Source organism: Hippoglossus hippoglossus, chromosome 2 (genome assembly GCF_009819705.1).
Source record: "Hippoglossus hippoglossus isolate fHipHip1 chromosome 2, fHipHip1.pri, whole genome shotgun sequence".
NCBI classification, from domain to species: domain Eukaryota; kingdom Metazoa; phylum Chordata; class Actinopteri; order Pleuronectiformes; family Pleuronectidae; genus Hippoglossus; species Hippoglossus hippoglossus.
This window is the reverse complement of record NC_047152.1, coordinates 10,311,015-10,329,274: the sequence shown is the minus strand read 5'-3', so window position 1 is coordinate 10,329,274 and position 18,260 is coordinate 10,311,015. Positions and strand designations below refer to the sequence as shown.

The following is an 18,260-nucleotide window of genomic DNA, read 5'->3' as shown; positions in this document are numbered from 1 at the left end:
TGAATAATAAGTTAGCTCCCTAACGACCATCGAAGCTTCCTCACATTAACACACATTTCACTTTTTAGTTCATGTTACCTTGAAGTTATTGTGGTGACACGCTTCATGAATGTGTCTATGTTTGAGTGTCGATTGTGATTTGTTTTAAAACTTTAAATGAACATTAAATGACTTGCTCATCAAAACAGCTGCAGATGTATTTGACTGACGAGCTGCAGATGTTCAGATCTTCTCCCCTCGGCTGTGATTCTAGGTTTCACCCAGAATCCTTCACTCCATGCAAATGCTTTGCAAACTGCAGCGTCAACATGTTTAAAGCTCCCTCACTTCTCCAGCGGGCTGCAGCCATGGAGGAGACGCTCGCCTGCCTCCTGCTGCTGCTCAGCTCGTCCTGTGGGAAGTACGTCTACGTGGAGCAGAAGATGAACTGGGCCGAGGCTCAGACTCACTGTCGGACGCATTACACGGACCTGGCTGCCATCGGCAACAAACAGGACACGGAGCGGCTCCAGAAGCTCGCCGGTGAGATCGGCGGTTATCTGTGGATGGGGTTGGAGAGTTTCTCCACGGACGGTGTGAAGTGGATGTGGTCGGGCGGCGCGGAGGTGTCTGTGTTTTTCTGGGACCCGGGGCAGCCAGAAAACCGACCGAATGAGCATTACGGCTTGATTCAGAAGAACGGGTGGCACGATGCGTGGCCCCACTACAAGTTTCCCTTCTTCTGCTTCAGCGTGGTGGTGGTGAGGCAGAGGAAGACGTGGGAGCAGGCTCTGGACCACTGCAGGGAGCGTCACCTCGACCTGGCCAGCGTCACCTCGCTCACGGAGATGCTGCTGATCCAGAGCGAGCTGGAGAAACATGTCACCACGGAGCACGTCTGGATCGGTTTGCATTTCTTCCCCGACGGCTGGCGGTGGGTGGACGGGCGGCCGCTGGAGTACGAGGCCTGGAGAGAGGAGATCAAACCTGCGTGTCCTCGACTCAGGCTGAGCTGTGCTGCTTTACAGGTGGTGGGAGGAGCAGCGGGGCTCGCTAACGCCACCGTGGGGACAGTTCAGAGCGGTGCAGGGACCCGAGCCAGTTCTGCAGCTGACAGGGTGAATCAGCGTGTGTGGAAGCCTCATGACTGTGAAGACAGACTCCACTTCGTCTGCTACTTGACACTTCATGTTCAGAAATATAGACTTCAAGTTTGTTTTTACTAGTTTACAAGTGATATGAGTATCAAGGTTATATTGAAAAGCATTTTGAGGTTTTGAGGATAACGATAAAATAACTTTTTTCGACTTCTAAACCTTAGATGCATGTTTGAAAGTTTGGTGACAGTAGTTTTTCTGTCCTGATTTGAATCTTTAGAGCTTGTTTTTGTGTTTTTCTGATTTAAACCTGTTTGTTTCTAAACTGGCGCTGGAACCAGGAGTTTAAAGAAACTGTAATAATAAGAAATACATTCTTTGCTGTCTCGTCTGACTCGCCTTTCATATTTCTTTACAATTAAGAAAAGAGGGATATTCAGGCAGAGCTGCGTGTTGAGAGGGTCTGAGAGCGCCCCCTGTCTGGACCTACACATGTTGAAGTAAGGAGTCTGAGGCGACACAGGGAAGCCGGGGGTCTGTGGAGAGTTCTCACCACCGCCTCCAAAGGTCGGACTGTTGGCAAAACCGTCCGGCTTGTCGTCCTCGAACGCCTCCCGGTAGCTGTGCATGTGACCCTTCAACAACAACAAGACAAAGTGTTGGTTAGTCTGATGAATCAGCAGAAGTTTCACAATAAAACAATGTGCTCAGGACGGGAGGACGACCACCGCACCTCTCGGGGTCTTCCTCCCGGGTTGAGCGCCAGATTGTTGGCGAAGTCCGGCGAGTGAACCGGCGGCGTGCTCTCGTGGCTGCTCTGGTACTGTCCCTCGCTGGTGGTCCGGCGCCGGCCCGTCTCCTGCGTCACCTCCGGGGTCATTCCTCTGGAGCGGACTCCTGCCACAGGCCAAAATGTTCAGTGTGTGGTGCTGTCCACTCATATTCAAAAACAGATGTTATAGTGTGTGTCAGGAAATGAGCTTGACACACAGAGCTGGACACAGAAAGGGGGGGGGGGGGGTGTTTAAAGTGTAAAGAAGTGATGTGCAGGGAATAAAAAGCAGTGGAAAGTGAGAAATAAACAAATGAAGACAAGTGATAACAAAAGGCCAGAAAGTAAAAAGCGAAGGAAAGTGGACAAACCAGAGAAGGAATAGGAGCGATGGCGGTCGGATTGAGGTGATATGCTTTCACAGATGCCCCGAATACGAGCGTTGTACTCTGCTCCCGGGGGGGGGGGGGGGAGGTCAGGGAGGAGGGTGGGAGGCAGGAGGTGGAGGAGGAGGTGGAGGAGGAGGAGGAGAGGGAGGATGAGGAGGAGCGAGCAGATGCACGGAGGAGGGATGGAGTGAACAGAAAAGAAGAAAAGGAAAAACCAGAACAGAAATGAATCCAGTGGAAGTGAAAAGATATCTGTCAGATGAGATGATTTTATGTTTTCAGAGTCTCAGTCACAATAATCCATCAGATCTGTGACAACCTGGAAACTGGGGTTACAACTGTCCTCCAGTGGGTGGCGCTGGTGAGCTTCCACATGAACGTAAGAAAAGAAGCTGGTGAATAAAACTGAAGAGGATCTAAAGTTACAGAATAAAAGTCTGAAACAGCCTCGTCAGCGTTTCTCATTCACACATTAACATAATGTTCGCCTCTTATAATAAAATACTTTCCCTCCCTCCAGGCAGAAATAAAACCTTTTTCTATTTTAGTTTATTCTTTTACATTTTGTAACTTATCTAGTTATATTGTTTTTGATTTAGGCCTTTTTACTTTGGAGCAACATCTTATTTGATCTAATCTTCTGTATTATGATGTATTTTAGGTCTGATTACTGGAGCGTGAAGTGTTTTTATCATGTTTTGTATTAAATTTGATTATTTTCTATGCTTATTCAATTATAAACCTGAACTTGAACCAAGCTAATCCACAGTTAGTAACGTGTTTTACTGTAAACATGCTGGTTTCCATGATTCCCAGCTGCAGGTCTTAGTTAAAATGACCCACATTGTGTTTCAGCCTCTCTTACCGGCGATGCGGTGAGCCACCAGGCCCTCCAGGTTGAGCGTCTCCTCCTCAGCGTCTTGTTCTCTGGCCAGCGATGAAGAGGACGTGTCTTTGGGCTGGGGGGTGAGCGCCGGGACGGGGGAGGACGAGGCGCTGTAGCCCGGGTACGGAGACGAGCCCTGCGGCTCCGGGGAGTGGGAAACCAAGGAGCTCTGGTGCGAGTTCACGGGCTTCAGCGGAGCCTGCTGGGTAAAATCGGTGGGGAAGTGGTGCGGTGCCTGGCGTGGGTGGAGGTAGGGCTCTGGAGTGTGTGTCGGGGTGGTGTTCTGCTGCTGGAAGCTGGCGTTGGGCCTCTGGGGGGAGTACACAGGAGACTCCATGACGGGGCTCTGGTTGGACACTCTCCCCGTGGAGCGGAGCGGCTGATGAAAGGCGTTGTTGACCGAGCCGGAGCTGCTGTAGCCGTGGATGGCCGAGTCTGCTTGGTACGAGGGTCTGGCGAGCGTCTGGGAGAAGGGCGCCTGGGACGAATTCAGGCTGTTCTCGCCAGGGGGCGCACTGTGAGACTTGGACATGTGGGAGTTGATGGGGTCCAGGTCGAGCATGAGCATGTTGAGCGCCTCGATGGACTGCTCGATGTCCCGCTGCGACGCCGGGAAATGGGGCAGGCTGTGGGTGGACTGCAGCGGCGGTCCGAAGGGGTCGTCTGGGAGGCTGTACTGGTGCCAGGTGTTCAGACCCCTCTGAACGGCCTCCCGGCTGCTGGTGCTCCTCTCGGGGGCGCGGGGCATCGGCGTGGGGTTGGGTTCAGGGCTGCTGGCAGGCGGGTTCCCGAAGGACTGCGAGCGGTACATCCCTCCTCCGTTCTGGAAGCTGCTGTACCCCCCCTGTGGTGACGCAGCGTCCGCCGTCCTCTCCTGCATCGCCGTGGGAGTTCGGACTCCGTGCACGGGCATTTCGCTCAACTTCTCCCCGAGGACGCCTCTCTCCAGGTACGGCCCGTCGTTCTGCCCACTGACAGGCGTCTGTGATTGGTAGTAAAGGTCAGCCGGCGTCCCCTGACCCTCCAGGGAGGAGATCGTGCCCAAGCTGTCGACACTGTTTCCCTCCTGGCTGTTGGGCAGCTCGTCGTCGAGAATATCTGTCTCTCGCTCCTCGGTCGTACGGGCACCAGCTAGTCTGGTGTGGCCCCCGTTGACGTGCACCTGCGCTGGGACCAGGTGCCGCACGCCGCCCCCAGGGCTGGTGGACGTGGACAGGTAGGCTTGCCGCAGATGAGCCGGCGCCTCGAGGCCGCTCAGGAGCTGGTCGAGCTCCCTCTTCTCCTGTGGGCTGAGGGGCGGGTGGGCCGCTGTCGGGTTGCTGTGGTTGGCGGCGCTCTGCACCGACTGGCTGTGCTCATCGGTACGATCGGTCTTGATGGAGGCGGTGGAGTTGCCCGAGTCGCTGCTCACGGAGAGGGTGTGGTCGACGGCGGGGAGGGAGGCGTGGCCTGCGACAGGAAGCGTCTGTTCGGCGGTCTGGAGCGGGTGGCTGGCGTTCTGCAGCAGGTTCTTAGCATTGGTCAAAGGGTTCTCAAGGACTGGGAGGCCGTTGATGGTGACCACTCCCTCCAGGGAGTCTTTCTTCCGGACGCGGGCGTAGAGGCTTCCATCAAGTGGACCCTGGGTGTGAACAACATCTGAAAGACACAGGGACAAACTCTATTAAACCGCTTGCATGCAAACGTACACAGAATCAAAACATGGGACAAAATGGGACCGGACCTCCCACACCACCAACACAGTGACCCCCCCCTGCACCCGTCTCATGTGACCTCAGCTCCAGCCCCTCCGGCTCTATTAATAGCTGGAAGCCCCTGTCACGCTGCGTCAGCGCCGGCCCACACGGTCTGTTGTGAACCAGGACGTCCAGACAGCTGGTGAGCTGGAGCCCAAGAGACGAGCAGCGAGTCCGTTTGAAAACCAGGAGACGACTGATCGTCTCCTCCAAGCTACAGACATGATGCACAGAGCTGTTTCTAAATGTGTACAAAGATGTAAAAAAGAATGACACGGGCATATTTGTGTTATTTTTGGTGCATGTAGCAAACTGGGCAGAGCTTGACTTTAAATTCCTTTGGCCTGGCTGCACCTCGGATGAAGGAAACTTTCCTTAAAAGTCTGTGAGCTTTAACAAAACACTCAGCGAAGTCTGTGCATTCTGAAATCAGGGCCAAAAACCCCCAAGAAGAGTTTTGCATGAGAGTTATTTTGTGCACAGAGATTAAAAACACTCGTTAGTGGCCCATGAACACGTCATCATGTGTGTGTGGAGCGTGTTAATCACACGGCAGTGACACCGAACTGTAAAACACTGCTCTGCTTCCACGAGACACCAGAGTCACACGTGCACCAGCTCAATCAAAACACTTCCCATTCACAGGCGTAATTCTGCAAATCCACACATGTATGTGCCGGCGGCCGGCTCATGTGAGGGATGTGCCAAACTGAGCGACTCCCTGCCCCCCCCGGGACAGATGGTGGATCACTCGGCTGCAGCTATTTCAAAACCCCTGTCAACAACAGCTCCCCGGCTCCGTGGTGACAGCACGGAGAGGAGGCTGGAAACAGCTCGGCTCCTGTGCTGGTTGTTCATGACCAAACACAGATTCACTGTAAACGACTCCAGGTTTGTTTTAGATTTAAAGTGAAAACTGGAGAGGAACGTTCCCCCTTCAGTTTAAAAGTTGTATTATGGAGAGCGAGCACCAGCTTCTTTAATATCTGAATATCCAAATCCTAAGAATATCTCTGGGTGGAAGCCTCCTCCTTACCTGCAGGTCAGGAGAGGAAGAACAGTGTCCTCTTCCTCACTGAGATCAAGAAGCCTCAGGTGGTCCACGGGTCAGTTAAACATCCAGAGTCCAGCAGTCGCCTCGGAGCTCTCTGCCTGTGGGCTTCTCCTCTCACCCTGTGATTCATATCCTCCTGTCACCCAACATGTGCTCCAGTGGAGCGAGGCGGGGCCGCACCACCGAGGCTGAGCTGGCACTCGGGGATGATCCCTCCACTGTTCCCGGCAGCCGGGGGAGGGACTCCGCCGCCGCTGCCGCCGCCGCCGCCGACCTCCACCTCCGCCCTGCTGCTGTTTCTCATAACTGACACTCCCACGCCATCTGTGTGCAGCACCTCTGCCTGATGACATCACCAGGGGGGGGATCCCTCACCCAGGGGCTCCCCCCGCTGCCCCCACCCTGAGATCTGCACACGTCTTTACAGCTAATCAATCCTGAACTTAGGTTTTAAACTCAGATTAGCGACAGCATTAGAACTTCTCAGGTCCAGAGTTCCCAGCAGCTGAGCTCGTTCTGTCCTTTCACCCCCCGACCTTCTGCACGACAGTGGAGGCCCTGTTCTTGTTCTGGTGCATAAAAGATGACGAGCGAAGCTTTGAGTCTTTGAGTCTTTCTTCCAGCTGCTGTTTGAGGTGAAACGGGACAGTGTCGTCTGACGTGCGGCGGCTCGTCCAGGACACAAAGCAAAATGCAACATTTGGGCATCAGGCATTTTGATGGTTCTACCAGGGAACATGATTAAAGTTTTCCAGTGATTCACCAACTTCACAGACTCTCAGATATCACGGAGCTGCTCGTCAAACTCAAATCGTCCGAATCCTTGAAGAAATGTCTTGCACGTTCGCAAATTCACCTAAACTTTGATTAAAGGTCTTTTTAATCAAACAGTTGCAAGAAACATATAATTATGTTTTTTTTATTGCTCTGTTAAACTGTTTTTTTTTATTCTTTGCCAGCGTTTCCCACAGAATGAATGATCTCTGTTGTGAGTTTGTCTGTTTGTTCGTTAGCAGGATTCTGTGAGAACCACGAGACGGGTTTCCACACAACTGGTGTAAAGATGAAAGTTTGTGTCGGGAAAGAACTTGTTAAACTTTTGGTGAAGAACCGGATCCGTAGAACTGGAGTTTCTCACTTTCTTTAACATTGTGAGAGTTTCCACATTTTCTCAGTGAATCATTTTCCGCAGTTTGAGGTTTAATCTCTCTGATAGATTATATTTTATTCTTGGCTCTGACTCACACGTGTGAATGTTTGTGGAGTGATTCTCTTCAGTCACGTCCATTTTGCTCACCAGCGGAGGAGGGTGGTGGTGTTAGTGGGGAGGGGGGGTGAGGTCACATCCTTTACATTTGCCCCACACTCGTCATGAACGGGAAACAAACACGGGTCTGACTCGACTCAGGTTGGGACCGTTTCTTTTGTTCAACCCCCGGACGACCCCTGGCGATGAGCAGCAGCCGGTCTGAAACCATCTGGGCTGCTGACGTGCCCTCGAGCAAGAATCTCCCCCACCTCTGCTTCAGGACGAGAAGCTATTTCTGTTAATCCTGCACATCAGCACCACAGAGTTTATCTCTCCTACTCAAAGTTTCTGTGACGATAAATTCAGTGTTGTGTTCTATAAAAGTTCCGCTGCTGGATGTCGGGGCTTCATCACAGGTTCTCAGGACTTGTGAGATTAAAAGGCCGTTATGGTTTGATGGTGTAATTACTGTCGGGAAGCAGGAAATCACCCCGTCGGCTTTCTGGCTTTTTAGAAAAACATCAGCAGTAATTTGCAGTTTCTTTTAATCTAAAACATGCAAACCAGATATTCGTCAGTTTTCTTCCGTTCGGAGCCAGAGAGAGAAACTGGGAAAACCACAGAGCACGTCGCAGCTGAAGTGGAAAGTTAAATGACCAGGAACATGACTTCATGTTTGTCAGAGTTTAAGTGAAGATATAATCCTTTTCTTCTGGTGTCAGCAGACTCACATCAGTCGTCAAAGCCACAAATAGAAGAACTTGTCTGAGGTGAAGCTGGTGACACGTCGCTCTCGGCCTCAGAGGACAGAGTCCCGTTCAGCCGCTCGTCTGCGTGGAGGTGGAATCTGAATGGAAGTGTCGTTTGTGTGTGATTCTGCTGACGAGCAAAATAAATATAATAAACACGAGATCTTCTCTACACCGTTCTGTAAAATACAAGTTTAAATATCAGGAAACGCAGAAAGTGATGTGACGTCCGTGAAAGACTCACAGAGACCGACTGATAAATGTATCTGAAAAATATAAATCTATTATATATATATAGCATTTAAACACACACACACACACACCTGTCCATTCTCTATATCCTGTTATGTGACAGGTGCTTCCCCCCCCCCCACACCACACACTTAAGTGTTTCCTCCTGCGTTCTCGATAACTTAACAGCCATTAAACCCATCTAAACACCCGTGGCCGATGGTTCAGTATAAATAGACGACGTGTTGTTGCAGACGGAGCCGCTGGGACGTGGACTACACACAGTTTGTACATTAACACACACACACACACAGTGATGGAGGAGCAACACAACTGGGACGCACACAGCGGGGACAACCTGGTCTGTGGATTATTCTGGAGCCGGACGTTTTATTTATACCTCAAAGTCATCACACGCAGAATAGATACAACTTCAGACGTTCGAAAGTGAAACCAATTAAATGAACGTCATCTTTGTCACTGTTCATGTGGTGTCAACAGGAAGTAGATTGTCTCCGCGGTCGGTTGCTTAGTAACAGAAAAGCAGTGATGGTGAAGAGTACCATTTCTTTTCTCTGAGCGCCGACGAGGTGGAACCGTTCCCGACAGGAAGTGCTAGCGACGCTTTGTGTTCGCTCTTTTCAAACGTAGAGGAAAATAAACGATGTTGTGACGGTGAAGTCTTCTCACAGAACGTCTCCAGAGGTGAAACCTAAAGACGAGCGTCACACTCTTCACACGATGACCTTATAAAACGGACCGAACCCTTTTTCACTGAATGCAGACGCGTGTAAATTTAGAAACACGCATGATTACAGGGTCGTGTGATGAGCCTGAGATCTGCGATCATAGTTTTATTGGAGTTGGTGTATGATTTCATGTACGTTTATAAATGCATCTGCGAACTCACATGCACATCAAGCACACGCACGTACAGGCGTCTGCAGCGAGAGCTATTTAAAGGAGGAAGGTTACATGTGGAGGTGCAGAGGTGAGAGGAACCTGGGGCAGTCAAACTGGGAGGTTTGGAAAAGTGAAGCACTTTGCTCCGAAGAGGACGAAGAGGAAGAGAAGCACATGTTCTCCAGGAAGCATAAAGATTAAAATACATCTGTCAGCCTCTCGAAGGATTAATATCCGATTAAAGACGTGGAAGTACGACACAATTTGAAAATGATTTGATTTAAAGTTGGACGCTGAAGCCTCAGAGCTCGACGGAGACCGGATTCATCTTTTATCTCACGCAGAACAAGATCTTTCATATTGTTCTCCGTCTTTTCTGAACTCACACACATTCGTGACGCTTACATGCACTGACATTCAGAGGCAGGCATGTGCACGCACGACTCTCCATGTGCGTGCACGTGGGGATGTCAGCGAGTCGTCCGGCATCTCACAGCAGGATGCGACATCGCAGCTTTCATAGTCTGCACGCCAACAGGGGGTTTGACTGGCAGCTGACTGAGGACTGTGTGTGTGTGTGTGTGTGTGTGTGGCTTTAATCCACAGATCTGCCACATTTTCATCTTCCAGTGCAAATAAACATCTTTCCCTAAACATGATCTATCTCTAAAGTCTGCGTGACGTGTGTGAGCTCTGAGTTCGGTGGTTTTCTCGCAGCGGAGCCTGAGAGAAACAGAGACGTCGTCATAAAGGAAGACGTGTCAGTCGATCGGGGGGGGGGGGGGGGACGTGTCACGGTCGGCGTATCAGTGACGGGCACAAGGAAAACTGTGGATGTTTTATATTTGCTGTGTCTGCCCCTCGCTCCATCCATCACTCAGCGTCCAGCTGTCACAGTTTGAGGTAACGTGTCTGTATCAGTGTCTGTCTCCAGGACTGTTTCCAGGCTGATGTCATCCATCCACCCGGCTGTGGTCTGAGTCATAAAGCTACCTGCTGGACGCTCTGTGGACGGTCAGTGGACGCTCTGTGGACGGTCTGTGGACGGTCTGTGCCTCTGAGTGACAGACGCCGCTCCGCATCCCAGACGACTCGTCTCCTTCTCTCTGACACAGATGAAGCTGCTGGTTCTTCAGTTACTGTCGTTGCTTCAAAAAGCTTCAGGCATCGTTTCCACCTTAAAGCAGCAGCTGGATGAAAGTGAGTGTGAACAAGGAGAAAGTTTCCTCCTTCTCTCCCTGAACGTCTGTTCTCTGTGACTCTGCTGAGTGGGTTCCATCTCCTGTGAGAAGAACTGACTGAGAGTCAGCTTCAACTGTCACAACCAGCTGCAGCTGAAGAGCGAAGCTGAACTGAGATCAGTTAAAAACACTCAGAACTTATTAAAAACCCAGAGTTTATCTCCAATGTTCAGCAGGAAACTTTAACTTTAACGATCAACATTCGTCTGTAAAACATTTTATCATCGTGGAGTTTGAATGTTCCACATTTTATCCGACACCAAACATTTGTGTGACATCATTTGAAACCCAGAGCTCAGGTTTTCCTCCCTGCACATGAACAGGATCTAAATTTAACTGTTGATGTGTCGTAATGCTGCTGCAGACATAAATCAGCAGGACGCTGTCGCGGTGAATCTCTGGCCTCTGAGGATCTGTCGTGTCTTTCTGTGCCTGTGTCCGATCATCGCTCTGTCACGGACGAGGATCAGCCGCTGTCATAAAAGAGAATCTGGCTGCTGCGCCTCTTTGAGGAGCCACGTTTAACCCCCAGAGTCAGAGAACTCTCTGTGCTGCACATGTATAGACTCATGAGTAGATTCAGTGACACGGGACGACTTAGAACTTTTAAACACAAAGACTCGTTCAGGGATAAGATAAAATGTGCAAATAGAAAAAGACAAAGTCGGCGTGCGAGGCCGAGAGACGACAGGAACGCCACATGGAGACAGACAGAAGGAAGATGAGGCATTAAGATACGAGGACAGGCTCAGCTGGGATTTGAACCTGCTGCTGCAGCTCAGCGTCCTGTCAGCAGGACGTCCACCGAGAAGGAGGAGGATTCAAATCCCTGAAATCCATCTCTGAACAACCGAGTTCAACGTGGAGCCTGCTGTGTATCCGTGAGGTCAATATTTCATCAGACGCTCGGATATTTCTAATTTTAAAAGTGAAAATCACGATTAAAAATGCAGATGTAGATCAAATACAAGCAAACATAGGAAATACAAAGTCCTGCATCCTAAGCTTCCAGCTTCCCTGATGGTCCAGAGGGGGGGGGACAGATTCCACACGTGCACCGTGTCCCTGCACAAACTTTCTGGAAGTCACATGCAGCTCCCGACCAGAGGCCCTAATAGTTTTGGTGCACCCAAATTGCAGCCTGCTCATAAAATGTTCCACACGCACAAATCGCCTCGCTCCATGACTCACTTTATACCATATAGGCGCCAAACACGCAGGACGCCACCACGTTGACATGGAAACGCAACAAACAGACAAACAGACGCTGGAGTCTGCAGAGAGCGAACGGACCAAAGATCCTCGTCAGGACGTGAGAGGTGCTGTGTTTTCTGCCTGATGCAACAACAACACATATTCTGCATTTTAATGTTGGAATCACATTTGAATTCTCTCTTGGTTTCATGCAGAAGTTTCTAATTTTAAAATCTTCCAGTGCTACTCACCAGTCGCTGCTGCTCAGCTGCTCCCCTCAATATCACTTCATTCTTTACTCTTCTTCTCTTCTCTATTCAAACTTTAAAGAATATTAACTTTGTCTAATCTCTGTAGACGTCTGCTCTCGTCTTCGTCTCTGTGTCTGTCTCTCTCGGTCTGTCTGTCTCCATCCAGTTATTCCAGACATGTTTCAGGGATCGGCCGCAGCCAAATAAGGGAGGAGGGCGGAGAACAAGGAAGACTGTCGCTGGGCCGCTGCCCCACTGTACACACACACACACAGACACACACACACACAGACACACACACACACACACACACACACACACACACACACACACACACACACACACTCACTCTGCTGTGGCTCTACGTTCAGTGGTTAATGTCAAACTTAACAGATCATTTGATTCCAACAGGAAATTCAAGTCCAATCAGAAACTGTGGAAACATCCATTCCATAGAATAAAGATGTTGAAAGAAGAGTTTATGAATATAAGTAGAAACTTGGCTGCACCACATCACACACACTTCACCAGATCCATGAAGATCCACCTGAGGAATCAACAACATGTCATCACATCCTGTTTGTCGCCTTCACGCACCCTGTGAAACCAGACTTTGGGATCCGACTATAACCTGGAATTGAGTCGTTTCCCGTGTGTGTTTTCCATGAAGTGTTCCTGCCCAGGAGCTGCGTGGCCGCTCCGCGTCCTGAACAGTGGCCTCTGGACGGGTTTGACCTGTCGGGTCAGCAGCTGCCACCGGGCCACAGGGCTATTAGTGGAGCAAAGGCCAGCCGACAAACACAAGGTGCACACACAGGCACACAAACCCCGTTAAATAAACTGCAAAGGACTTTAAACCAATACGGACGTTTACTGCCGCGCGACAGACGGATGTGCGTGCCTGTAAAAACTGCACGACACAAACTGTAAACACACACACACACACACACACACCAACAACTGCTCCATCCCAGATTCCCTCAGTGGAAGAATCTGCTCCTGTTCCTCTGAGCACCTCGGCTCTAAGCTGCCTAATCCCACAGACGCGTTTCAGACTCCTGTCTTTCGTTGAGTCCTCTCAGCCGGCAGATTCCCAAGGTCGTGGGGGGGGGGGGGGGGGGGGGGGGGGGGGGGGGGGGGGGGGTCGGGGACGCACTCAGGACAAAACATTCGTTTAACAGCCTCGCAAATAAACAAGTCTGGATTCCTCGAGCGATGCCTCATGAGTGATTAAGTCCAGTGTGCGGTGGCGGCGGCGGCGGCTGGTAAAAATAGTCCATTCTGTCACAAGGTTTACGGTATCAGTGTAATTCATGAGGCATCAGAGCTCACCTGCCAACTCAGATATGTGTTTACACCTGATTAACATTCTCTCTCTCTTACTCGTCATCTTTTTATACATTGACGGACAAACCTTGTCCCTTTGTGGTCGTTTGCTATTCATCAAAAATAAAACTACAAAGTGCGTGGGGTCATAAATCAAAGGGCTGTGGGTAGAACTTGGATCTGACAGAGAACTGGTGCAGATCTGCTGCAGCTCGTCCAGCTGCAGGTCCACAGTTCAGTTCTCCAGCTTCATCTGAACGGTCACAGCTCTCGCACGAGCCAACGCTGCAATTAGAGAAATGAATAAAGAGGCTGAGAGTTTTTTTCTTTTTTTCTGCTGAGTGCTGCGAACATCGCCGCCCATTCAATTAGGATCAAACCTGCAGCCCCGGCGATTCCCGGCGACCTTCCTGCAACACAGCAATTACCGCAACGGTTCTCTGGGGATGTTCATAAAAATGAAATGGGTCTTTGCGACGCCGTGAAAAAAAAAGAAAGAGTGGATGCTGCACCACAACGGCTGCCAAGTCCTGACTCAACAGAGGGAGGGGGGGGGGGGGGGAGAGAGAGAGAGAGAGAGAGGGGGGGGGGAGAGACAGAGAGAGAGAGAGAGAGAGAGAGAGAGAGAGAGAGGGGGGGGGGAGAGAGAGAGAGAGAGAGAGAGAGAGAGAGAGAGAGAGAGACCCCTGTCCTGTTTCTCTGATTAACAGCAGCGATCATGAATCTCATCATCGCTGAGCGGATCCAGGGGGACGCTGACAAGCTGGCAGTTCCACCAAGTGTCCACACGGGGGCCTCGAGGAAGCCGAGACACTTAATCATGTGGTCACTTTAGTCCAGGAATGATGTCACGTGGTGATGTCACATGCTCCGCTGTTTATTCCATTACTGCACGTGGAAGAATTCAAAAAGGGGACAAACTGATAAACGTGCGAAGGAACGATAACAGCAGAAGATCGAGAAACTAAGTTCTACTAATTTAAGTATATTTTAAATTAACGTAGCCTTTGTTTACGGGGGGGGGGCATATTTACGTTTGTGGGAAAAGTTTCTCCTGCAGTTCCTACAGAAGATTTTAAGATGAAGAACAAAACTAAACCTTTTATATTATAAGTATTCGTCTTTGGAATTCCTGAATAAAAAACTAGAAATTCCTGAGCGTGAGTCCGAAGCAGCAGCACCAGCTCTGGTGGAGGGACGTGGGGGGACGTGGAGGGACGTGGAGGGACGTGGAGGGACATGGGGGACGTGGAGGGACGTGGAGGGACGTGGGGGGACGTGGAGGGACGTGGAGGGACGTGGAGGGTTCGGGCGCTCGTTGGACTTGGCAGCAGGGGGGGGGGGTCGTCGGTGGTTCAGGTTACAACCCCCCTGGGGAGGGGGCAGCCAGTAGCAGGGCGACTGACGCCCCCTATTTCTGCAGCAGCTATTTAAAGGTCTAATTGACAGGTTGGGGGAGGGTGATGTGTGTGTGTGTGTGTGTGTGTGTGTGTGTGTGTGTGTGTGTGTGTGTGTGTGTGTGTGTGCGTGTGTGTGTGTGCGTGGACGTACCCAGCTCGCTGTCCGCAGGGTCCTCCCAGCGCTGGTTGAAGTTCTCGTACGAGTCCCAGCGGATCAGAGAGTCCTGGGTGTTGTAGTCCACCGAGACGCTCGGCCCGTTCTCCAGGTGGCTCAGGCCTGAGGACCACAAGGCATGATGGGTAACGGGTTCCTCCTCGCGCGGCGTCTGGGCTCATTTGATCCGATTCAGTATTTTTTGTAGAATAAAAAAAAGACAATTTACCTTTACCCTTGATTTTCTCTGGTCCATATGAGAAAACAAACTCCACCTTCCCGTACTCTGGAAACCTCTCATCTGCACAGAGACACAATCATATGATAAATATATATAATCATGATCAAGAATCACACATGTGGTTGTGTCCAAAGATCACAGATGACACATCAGCAAATACATGTTTTTACTTAAAAAATAAAACCATAGTGAATCAATAATTCATCAATAATGTTCTGAGTAAACACTGAGCTGCCCTCACCAGCAGAGGGCGCTCTTTACTACGCAGTGTGATATATTTAATATATTGTATAACCTAAACCCTAAACAGAGAAAAAAATTCAACATAAGGTTAAAAATGTTGTTAAAGATGTTAGAATAAAACAATGTCGGGAGAAAAGGGTTAAAGCAACGTTTTAAACAGTTCTGTAAACATGTCGACAAAGGTTAGATTTGTAACATGTTAAAAAGCTTATTAATTAATTATATTTACTCTGCTATTATTTAATTAACTTTCCTAATAATACCTAAACAACACAAAGCTTCTTCACTGTATTATTTGCAGTTTTGACGACCTCAGCAACACGTGACTCACCCTCAGTGATGCTAACACTGATTCGTTCAGCTTTTCACAATCCTAATGTTACATGTAGATGTTTGAAATACACACTTGCAGCAATAAATCCACACAAATCCACGAGTACACACACAAACACACATTAAAGCATCAGTTCTGGAGTCTAACATTTCGTCCTGAGGTCACATTTTGTGTCGATTTGTGCGATTGTCACGTCTCGTGTGTTGTTTTACATTTTTCTTCGTTCTTTCCTCAGTTGAGTGTTTTGGCCTCGATGAGCCGTTCAGGTATTTGAATGTTAATAAACCTGTTCTCTCATTTCTCTCAGCTCTCATATCTCACACACACACACAAACACTGTGCTCTTCCTTCTGATTACAAAACACACAAACACAGAAAAGTGTGAAAACACACCCACCCGCAGAGCCGTTACCTTTGAAGGTCTCGTCCAGCTCGTGCTTCCCGAACACCACCCCCAGGTCGTGGATGGCGCAGGTGTGGAACTGCACCCGGAACACCACGTCTCTGGTGGCGTTCCTGTAGCGCTTGTGGTAACACTTCAGCTGCGGCCAAAGATCAATACAGTCATCAGTACTTCAATTTTCATATTTTCAGATTGTGAGAATGCTTTGAACTTGAGTTTCTCTCCTCGTCTCAAACCACCTCCCATGTTGGGAACATTCAAACATCAGAATCTCACCAGGATGTCTCCCTTCAGCAGCAGCCCCGGCTCGATGGTGATGCAGATGCTGGTGTTGCTGTCTCCTTGCACGTTACTGTGGTTGGAGAATGAAACAACAATGTGTTAAAAAATCCTCAGCTTCCTCCTGAATTCAAACACAAACGACGCTGGACTGCGACGACAAGCGTTCATACTATATTCCTGACGTGTAGACCGGTTGCATGGCCTGGTAGATCTTCAGGAAGGGACGGCAGCCTGCGAGGGGACAAGAGCAGTGAGACACGCTGCAGAGGACAGACGTGTGTGTGTGTGTGTGTTTGTGTGTCTGCAGTCAGAGATACACACCTCCCTTGGACTCAAAGTTGGGGATGCCGTGCATGATGACGTGGTGCAGGAACAGAGGCTTGTTGTTGATCTTGATGTGTCCGGACAGGAGGCCGTTGAAGTAACGCACATACCTGCAGGAGGAGAGAGGGAAGCTGTCAGAGTTAAATATTAAACCAGGTCGAGGCAGCGGTCCAGGTGTTCAGGCTGTGAATGCTCCCTGTCGGCATCAAGCCGCCTGCATCAGCTGTGGACTTTTAACGACATAAACAATTCCCCCTCGACATCATAACGACCTGCAATGTTTTTTAATGCAAAGAATTTGAACACTATTTAACTTGTACTGAGCAACAGCGCCCTCCACTGGTGATTACTTCTGCAGGGCGAGCGATGAAGGTATAATAAAACAGCTTGTTGTTATTTACTGTATTTCGACATCAACATTACACCCTAACCCTCTATGTACACTGGGTGGCGCTGTGTTTATGTTTTCTTCAGGTCATCACCTCTTTCAGTCGATTTCAGGTCATTTGTCAAATCATTTAAAATCTATCCTCTATGGAAAAGTGGTGTTTTGACATTTTTCTATTTATTAGGACTGTGGAAGAATGAATCTCTGCCTCCTGGATGTCCAGTCGTTTTGAGAGACACCCTGTCACTGAACAAATGGTTACAGCTAATGACGGCATCACAATAAAGGTCAGGGGGTCTCCAATAAATATGAGGGATCATCCTCTGGGAGCATGAATCCAGGGTCGTTCAGGCAGATCCTGCTTGTTTCACCTTCATCGACTGTGAACCAGAGGGAACTGGTGAGTACACAGTTAGAGGAGGAGGAGGAGGAGGAGGAGGAGGAGGGTGTCTGGTTGTAAATGATGATGCTGATGATGGTACCAAACGTGACCTCGACCGCGGGGTCGCCACATGCAGACACCCCCCCCTTGTTCCGCTGTCAGCCACCAGATGGTTCGCCCTCACTGAAATTCAATTAGACGCCGGGAGAGCAGCACTGAGAGCAGGAGGCGGCAGAACGTGAGCGAGTTCCGGCTCCGCTCAGGAAATGATGCGATGATAACGGCTGCGTTTGAAACCAGGAAGAAAAATCAGGTTCCACTGAATCTTGTGATGTAAAACTCTTGATACTGACTCAAGGAATTCACAAAAACATTAAACTATTTCCAGCTTCTGTCAAAAAAACGACGTGAACTCTCACAAACACGAACTGTCTCCGATTTCTAAAACTCCACACGTGAAACCTCTGATTCAAACTCTGGAGCCTCCATCTCTCGAACTGAACTCCTCTGTTGCTCCTCAAGTTAATGTCACACATTCCAGACCATAATACCAGCCGACTCCAGGGGCAGAGATAATTATATCTGAGGCAGGAAATAGCAGCAGGGCAGAGGTTGGGCCTATAGACGTGTGAGAGAGCGGCCGGCTGAAATGAAGTGGTGTTAAGTCCCCCGACGGTTCCTCCTTTATTCCTCGTCATCGTCTTCCTGCTCGTCTGAGAAGCTCAGGTGAAGCTGTGGGGGGGGGGGGGGGGGGGGGGGGGGGGGTCAGACCTTCAAGAAGCTGACACCTTATGTGTTCAAAATAAGAAATGCTTCAAAAAGCAGTCTCACGTGGTCTGAGTGGCTCGGGTCTGGTTTGGACTGGACTGCTTTGCTCCGTGTTTGTGGAAAAGACATTATTTCAAAAACACTTCCAGGCTAAAAATGGAAAAGGAATCAGAGGAAAATGTGCTGCGATGTCCTGAGACGACAGGAATGATCGGCCTCGTCCCCGGAGACACCAGAGGAATCCCACAGACCGACGTGCTCAGCCCGCACCGCGACGTTTACTC

At 49.8% G+C, this 18,260-nt stretch overlaps 2 protein-coding genes across 6 annotated transcripts in view; one reads left to right on the top strand and one right to left on the bottom strand.

Moving 5' to 3' along the window:
• The window catches only part of tns1a (tensin 1a), a 62,999-nt gene that overhangs the window by 7,086 nt on the left and 37,653 nt on the right, over nt 1–18,260 (bottom strand). For 2 of the 4 annotated variants that reach the window (XM_034612937.1, XM_034612946.1), the window contains exons 12-21: nt 16,436–16,548; nt 16,285–16,345; nt 16,109–16,184; nt 15,827–15,971; nt 14,841–14,912; nt 14,609–14,734; nt 3,103–4,761; nt 2,220–2,297; nt 1,810–1,973; nt 1,567–1,711 (exon numbers count right to left, since the gene is read on the bottom strand). In XM_034612937.1, the coding sequence (XP_034468828.1) occupies nt 1,567–1,711; nt 1,810–1,973; nt 2,220–2,297; nt 3,103–4,761; nt 14,609–14,734; nt 14,841–14,912; nt 15,827–15,971; nt 16,109–16,184; nt 16,285–16,345; nt 16,436–16,548 (2,639 nt within the window). The remainder of the gene's footprint in view (nt 1–1,566; nt 1,712–1,809; nt 1,974–2,219; nt 2,298–3,102; nt 4,762–14,608; nt 14,735–14,840; nt 14,913–15,826; nt 15,972–16,108; nt 16,185–16,284; nt 16,346–16,435; nt 16,549–18,260) is intronic. The other 2 variants (XM_034612955.1, XM_034612964.1) reach the window with 2 other exon arrangements.
• On the top strand, nt 273–1,559 carry LOC117777924 (C-type lectin 1-like). Of its 2 annotated transcripts, XM_034613031.1 has the most exons (3): nt 274–1,010; nt 1,059–1,246; nt 1,308–1,559. In XM_034613031.1, the coding sequence occupies exons 1-2, from the start codon at nt 309–311 to the stop codon at nt 1,203–1,205; spliced, it is 849 nt and encodes a 282-aa protein (XP_034468922.1). In that variant the 5' UTR covers nt 274–308; the 3' UTR covers nt 1,206–1,246; nt 1,308–1,559. The 2 variants fall into 2 exon arrangements, with proteins under 2 accessions (XP_034468926.1, XP_034468922.1); XM_034613035.1 differs by lacking the exon at nt 1,308–1,559 and having other exon boundaries at nt 273–1,010; nt 1,054–1,251.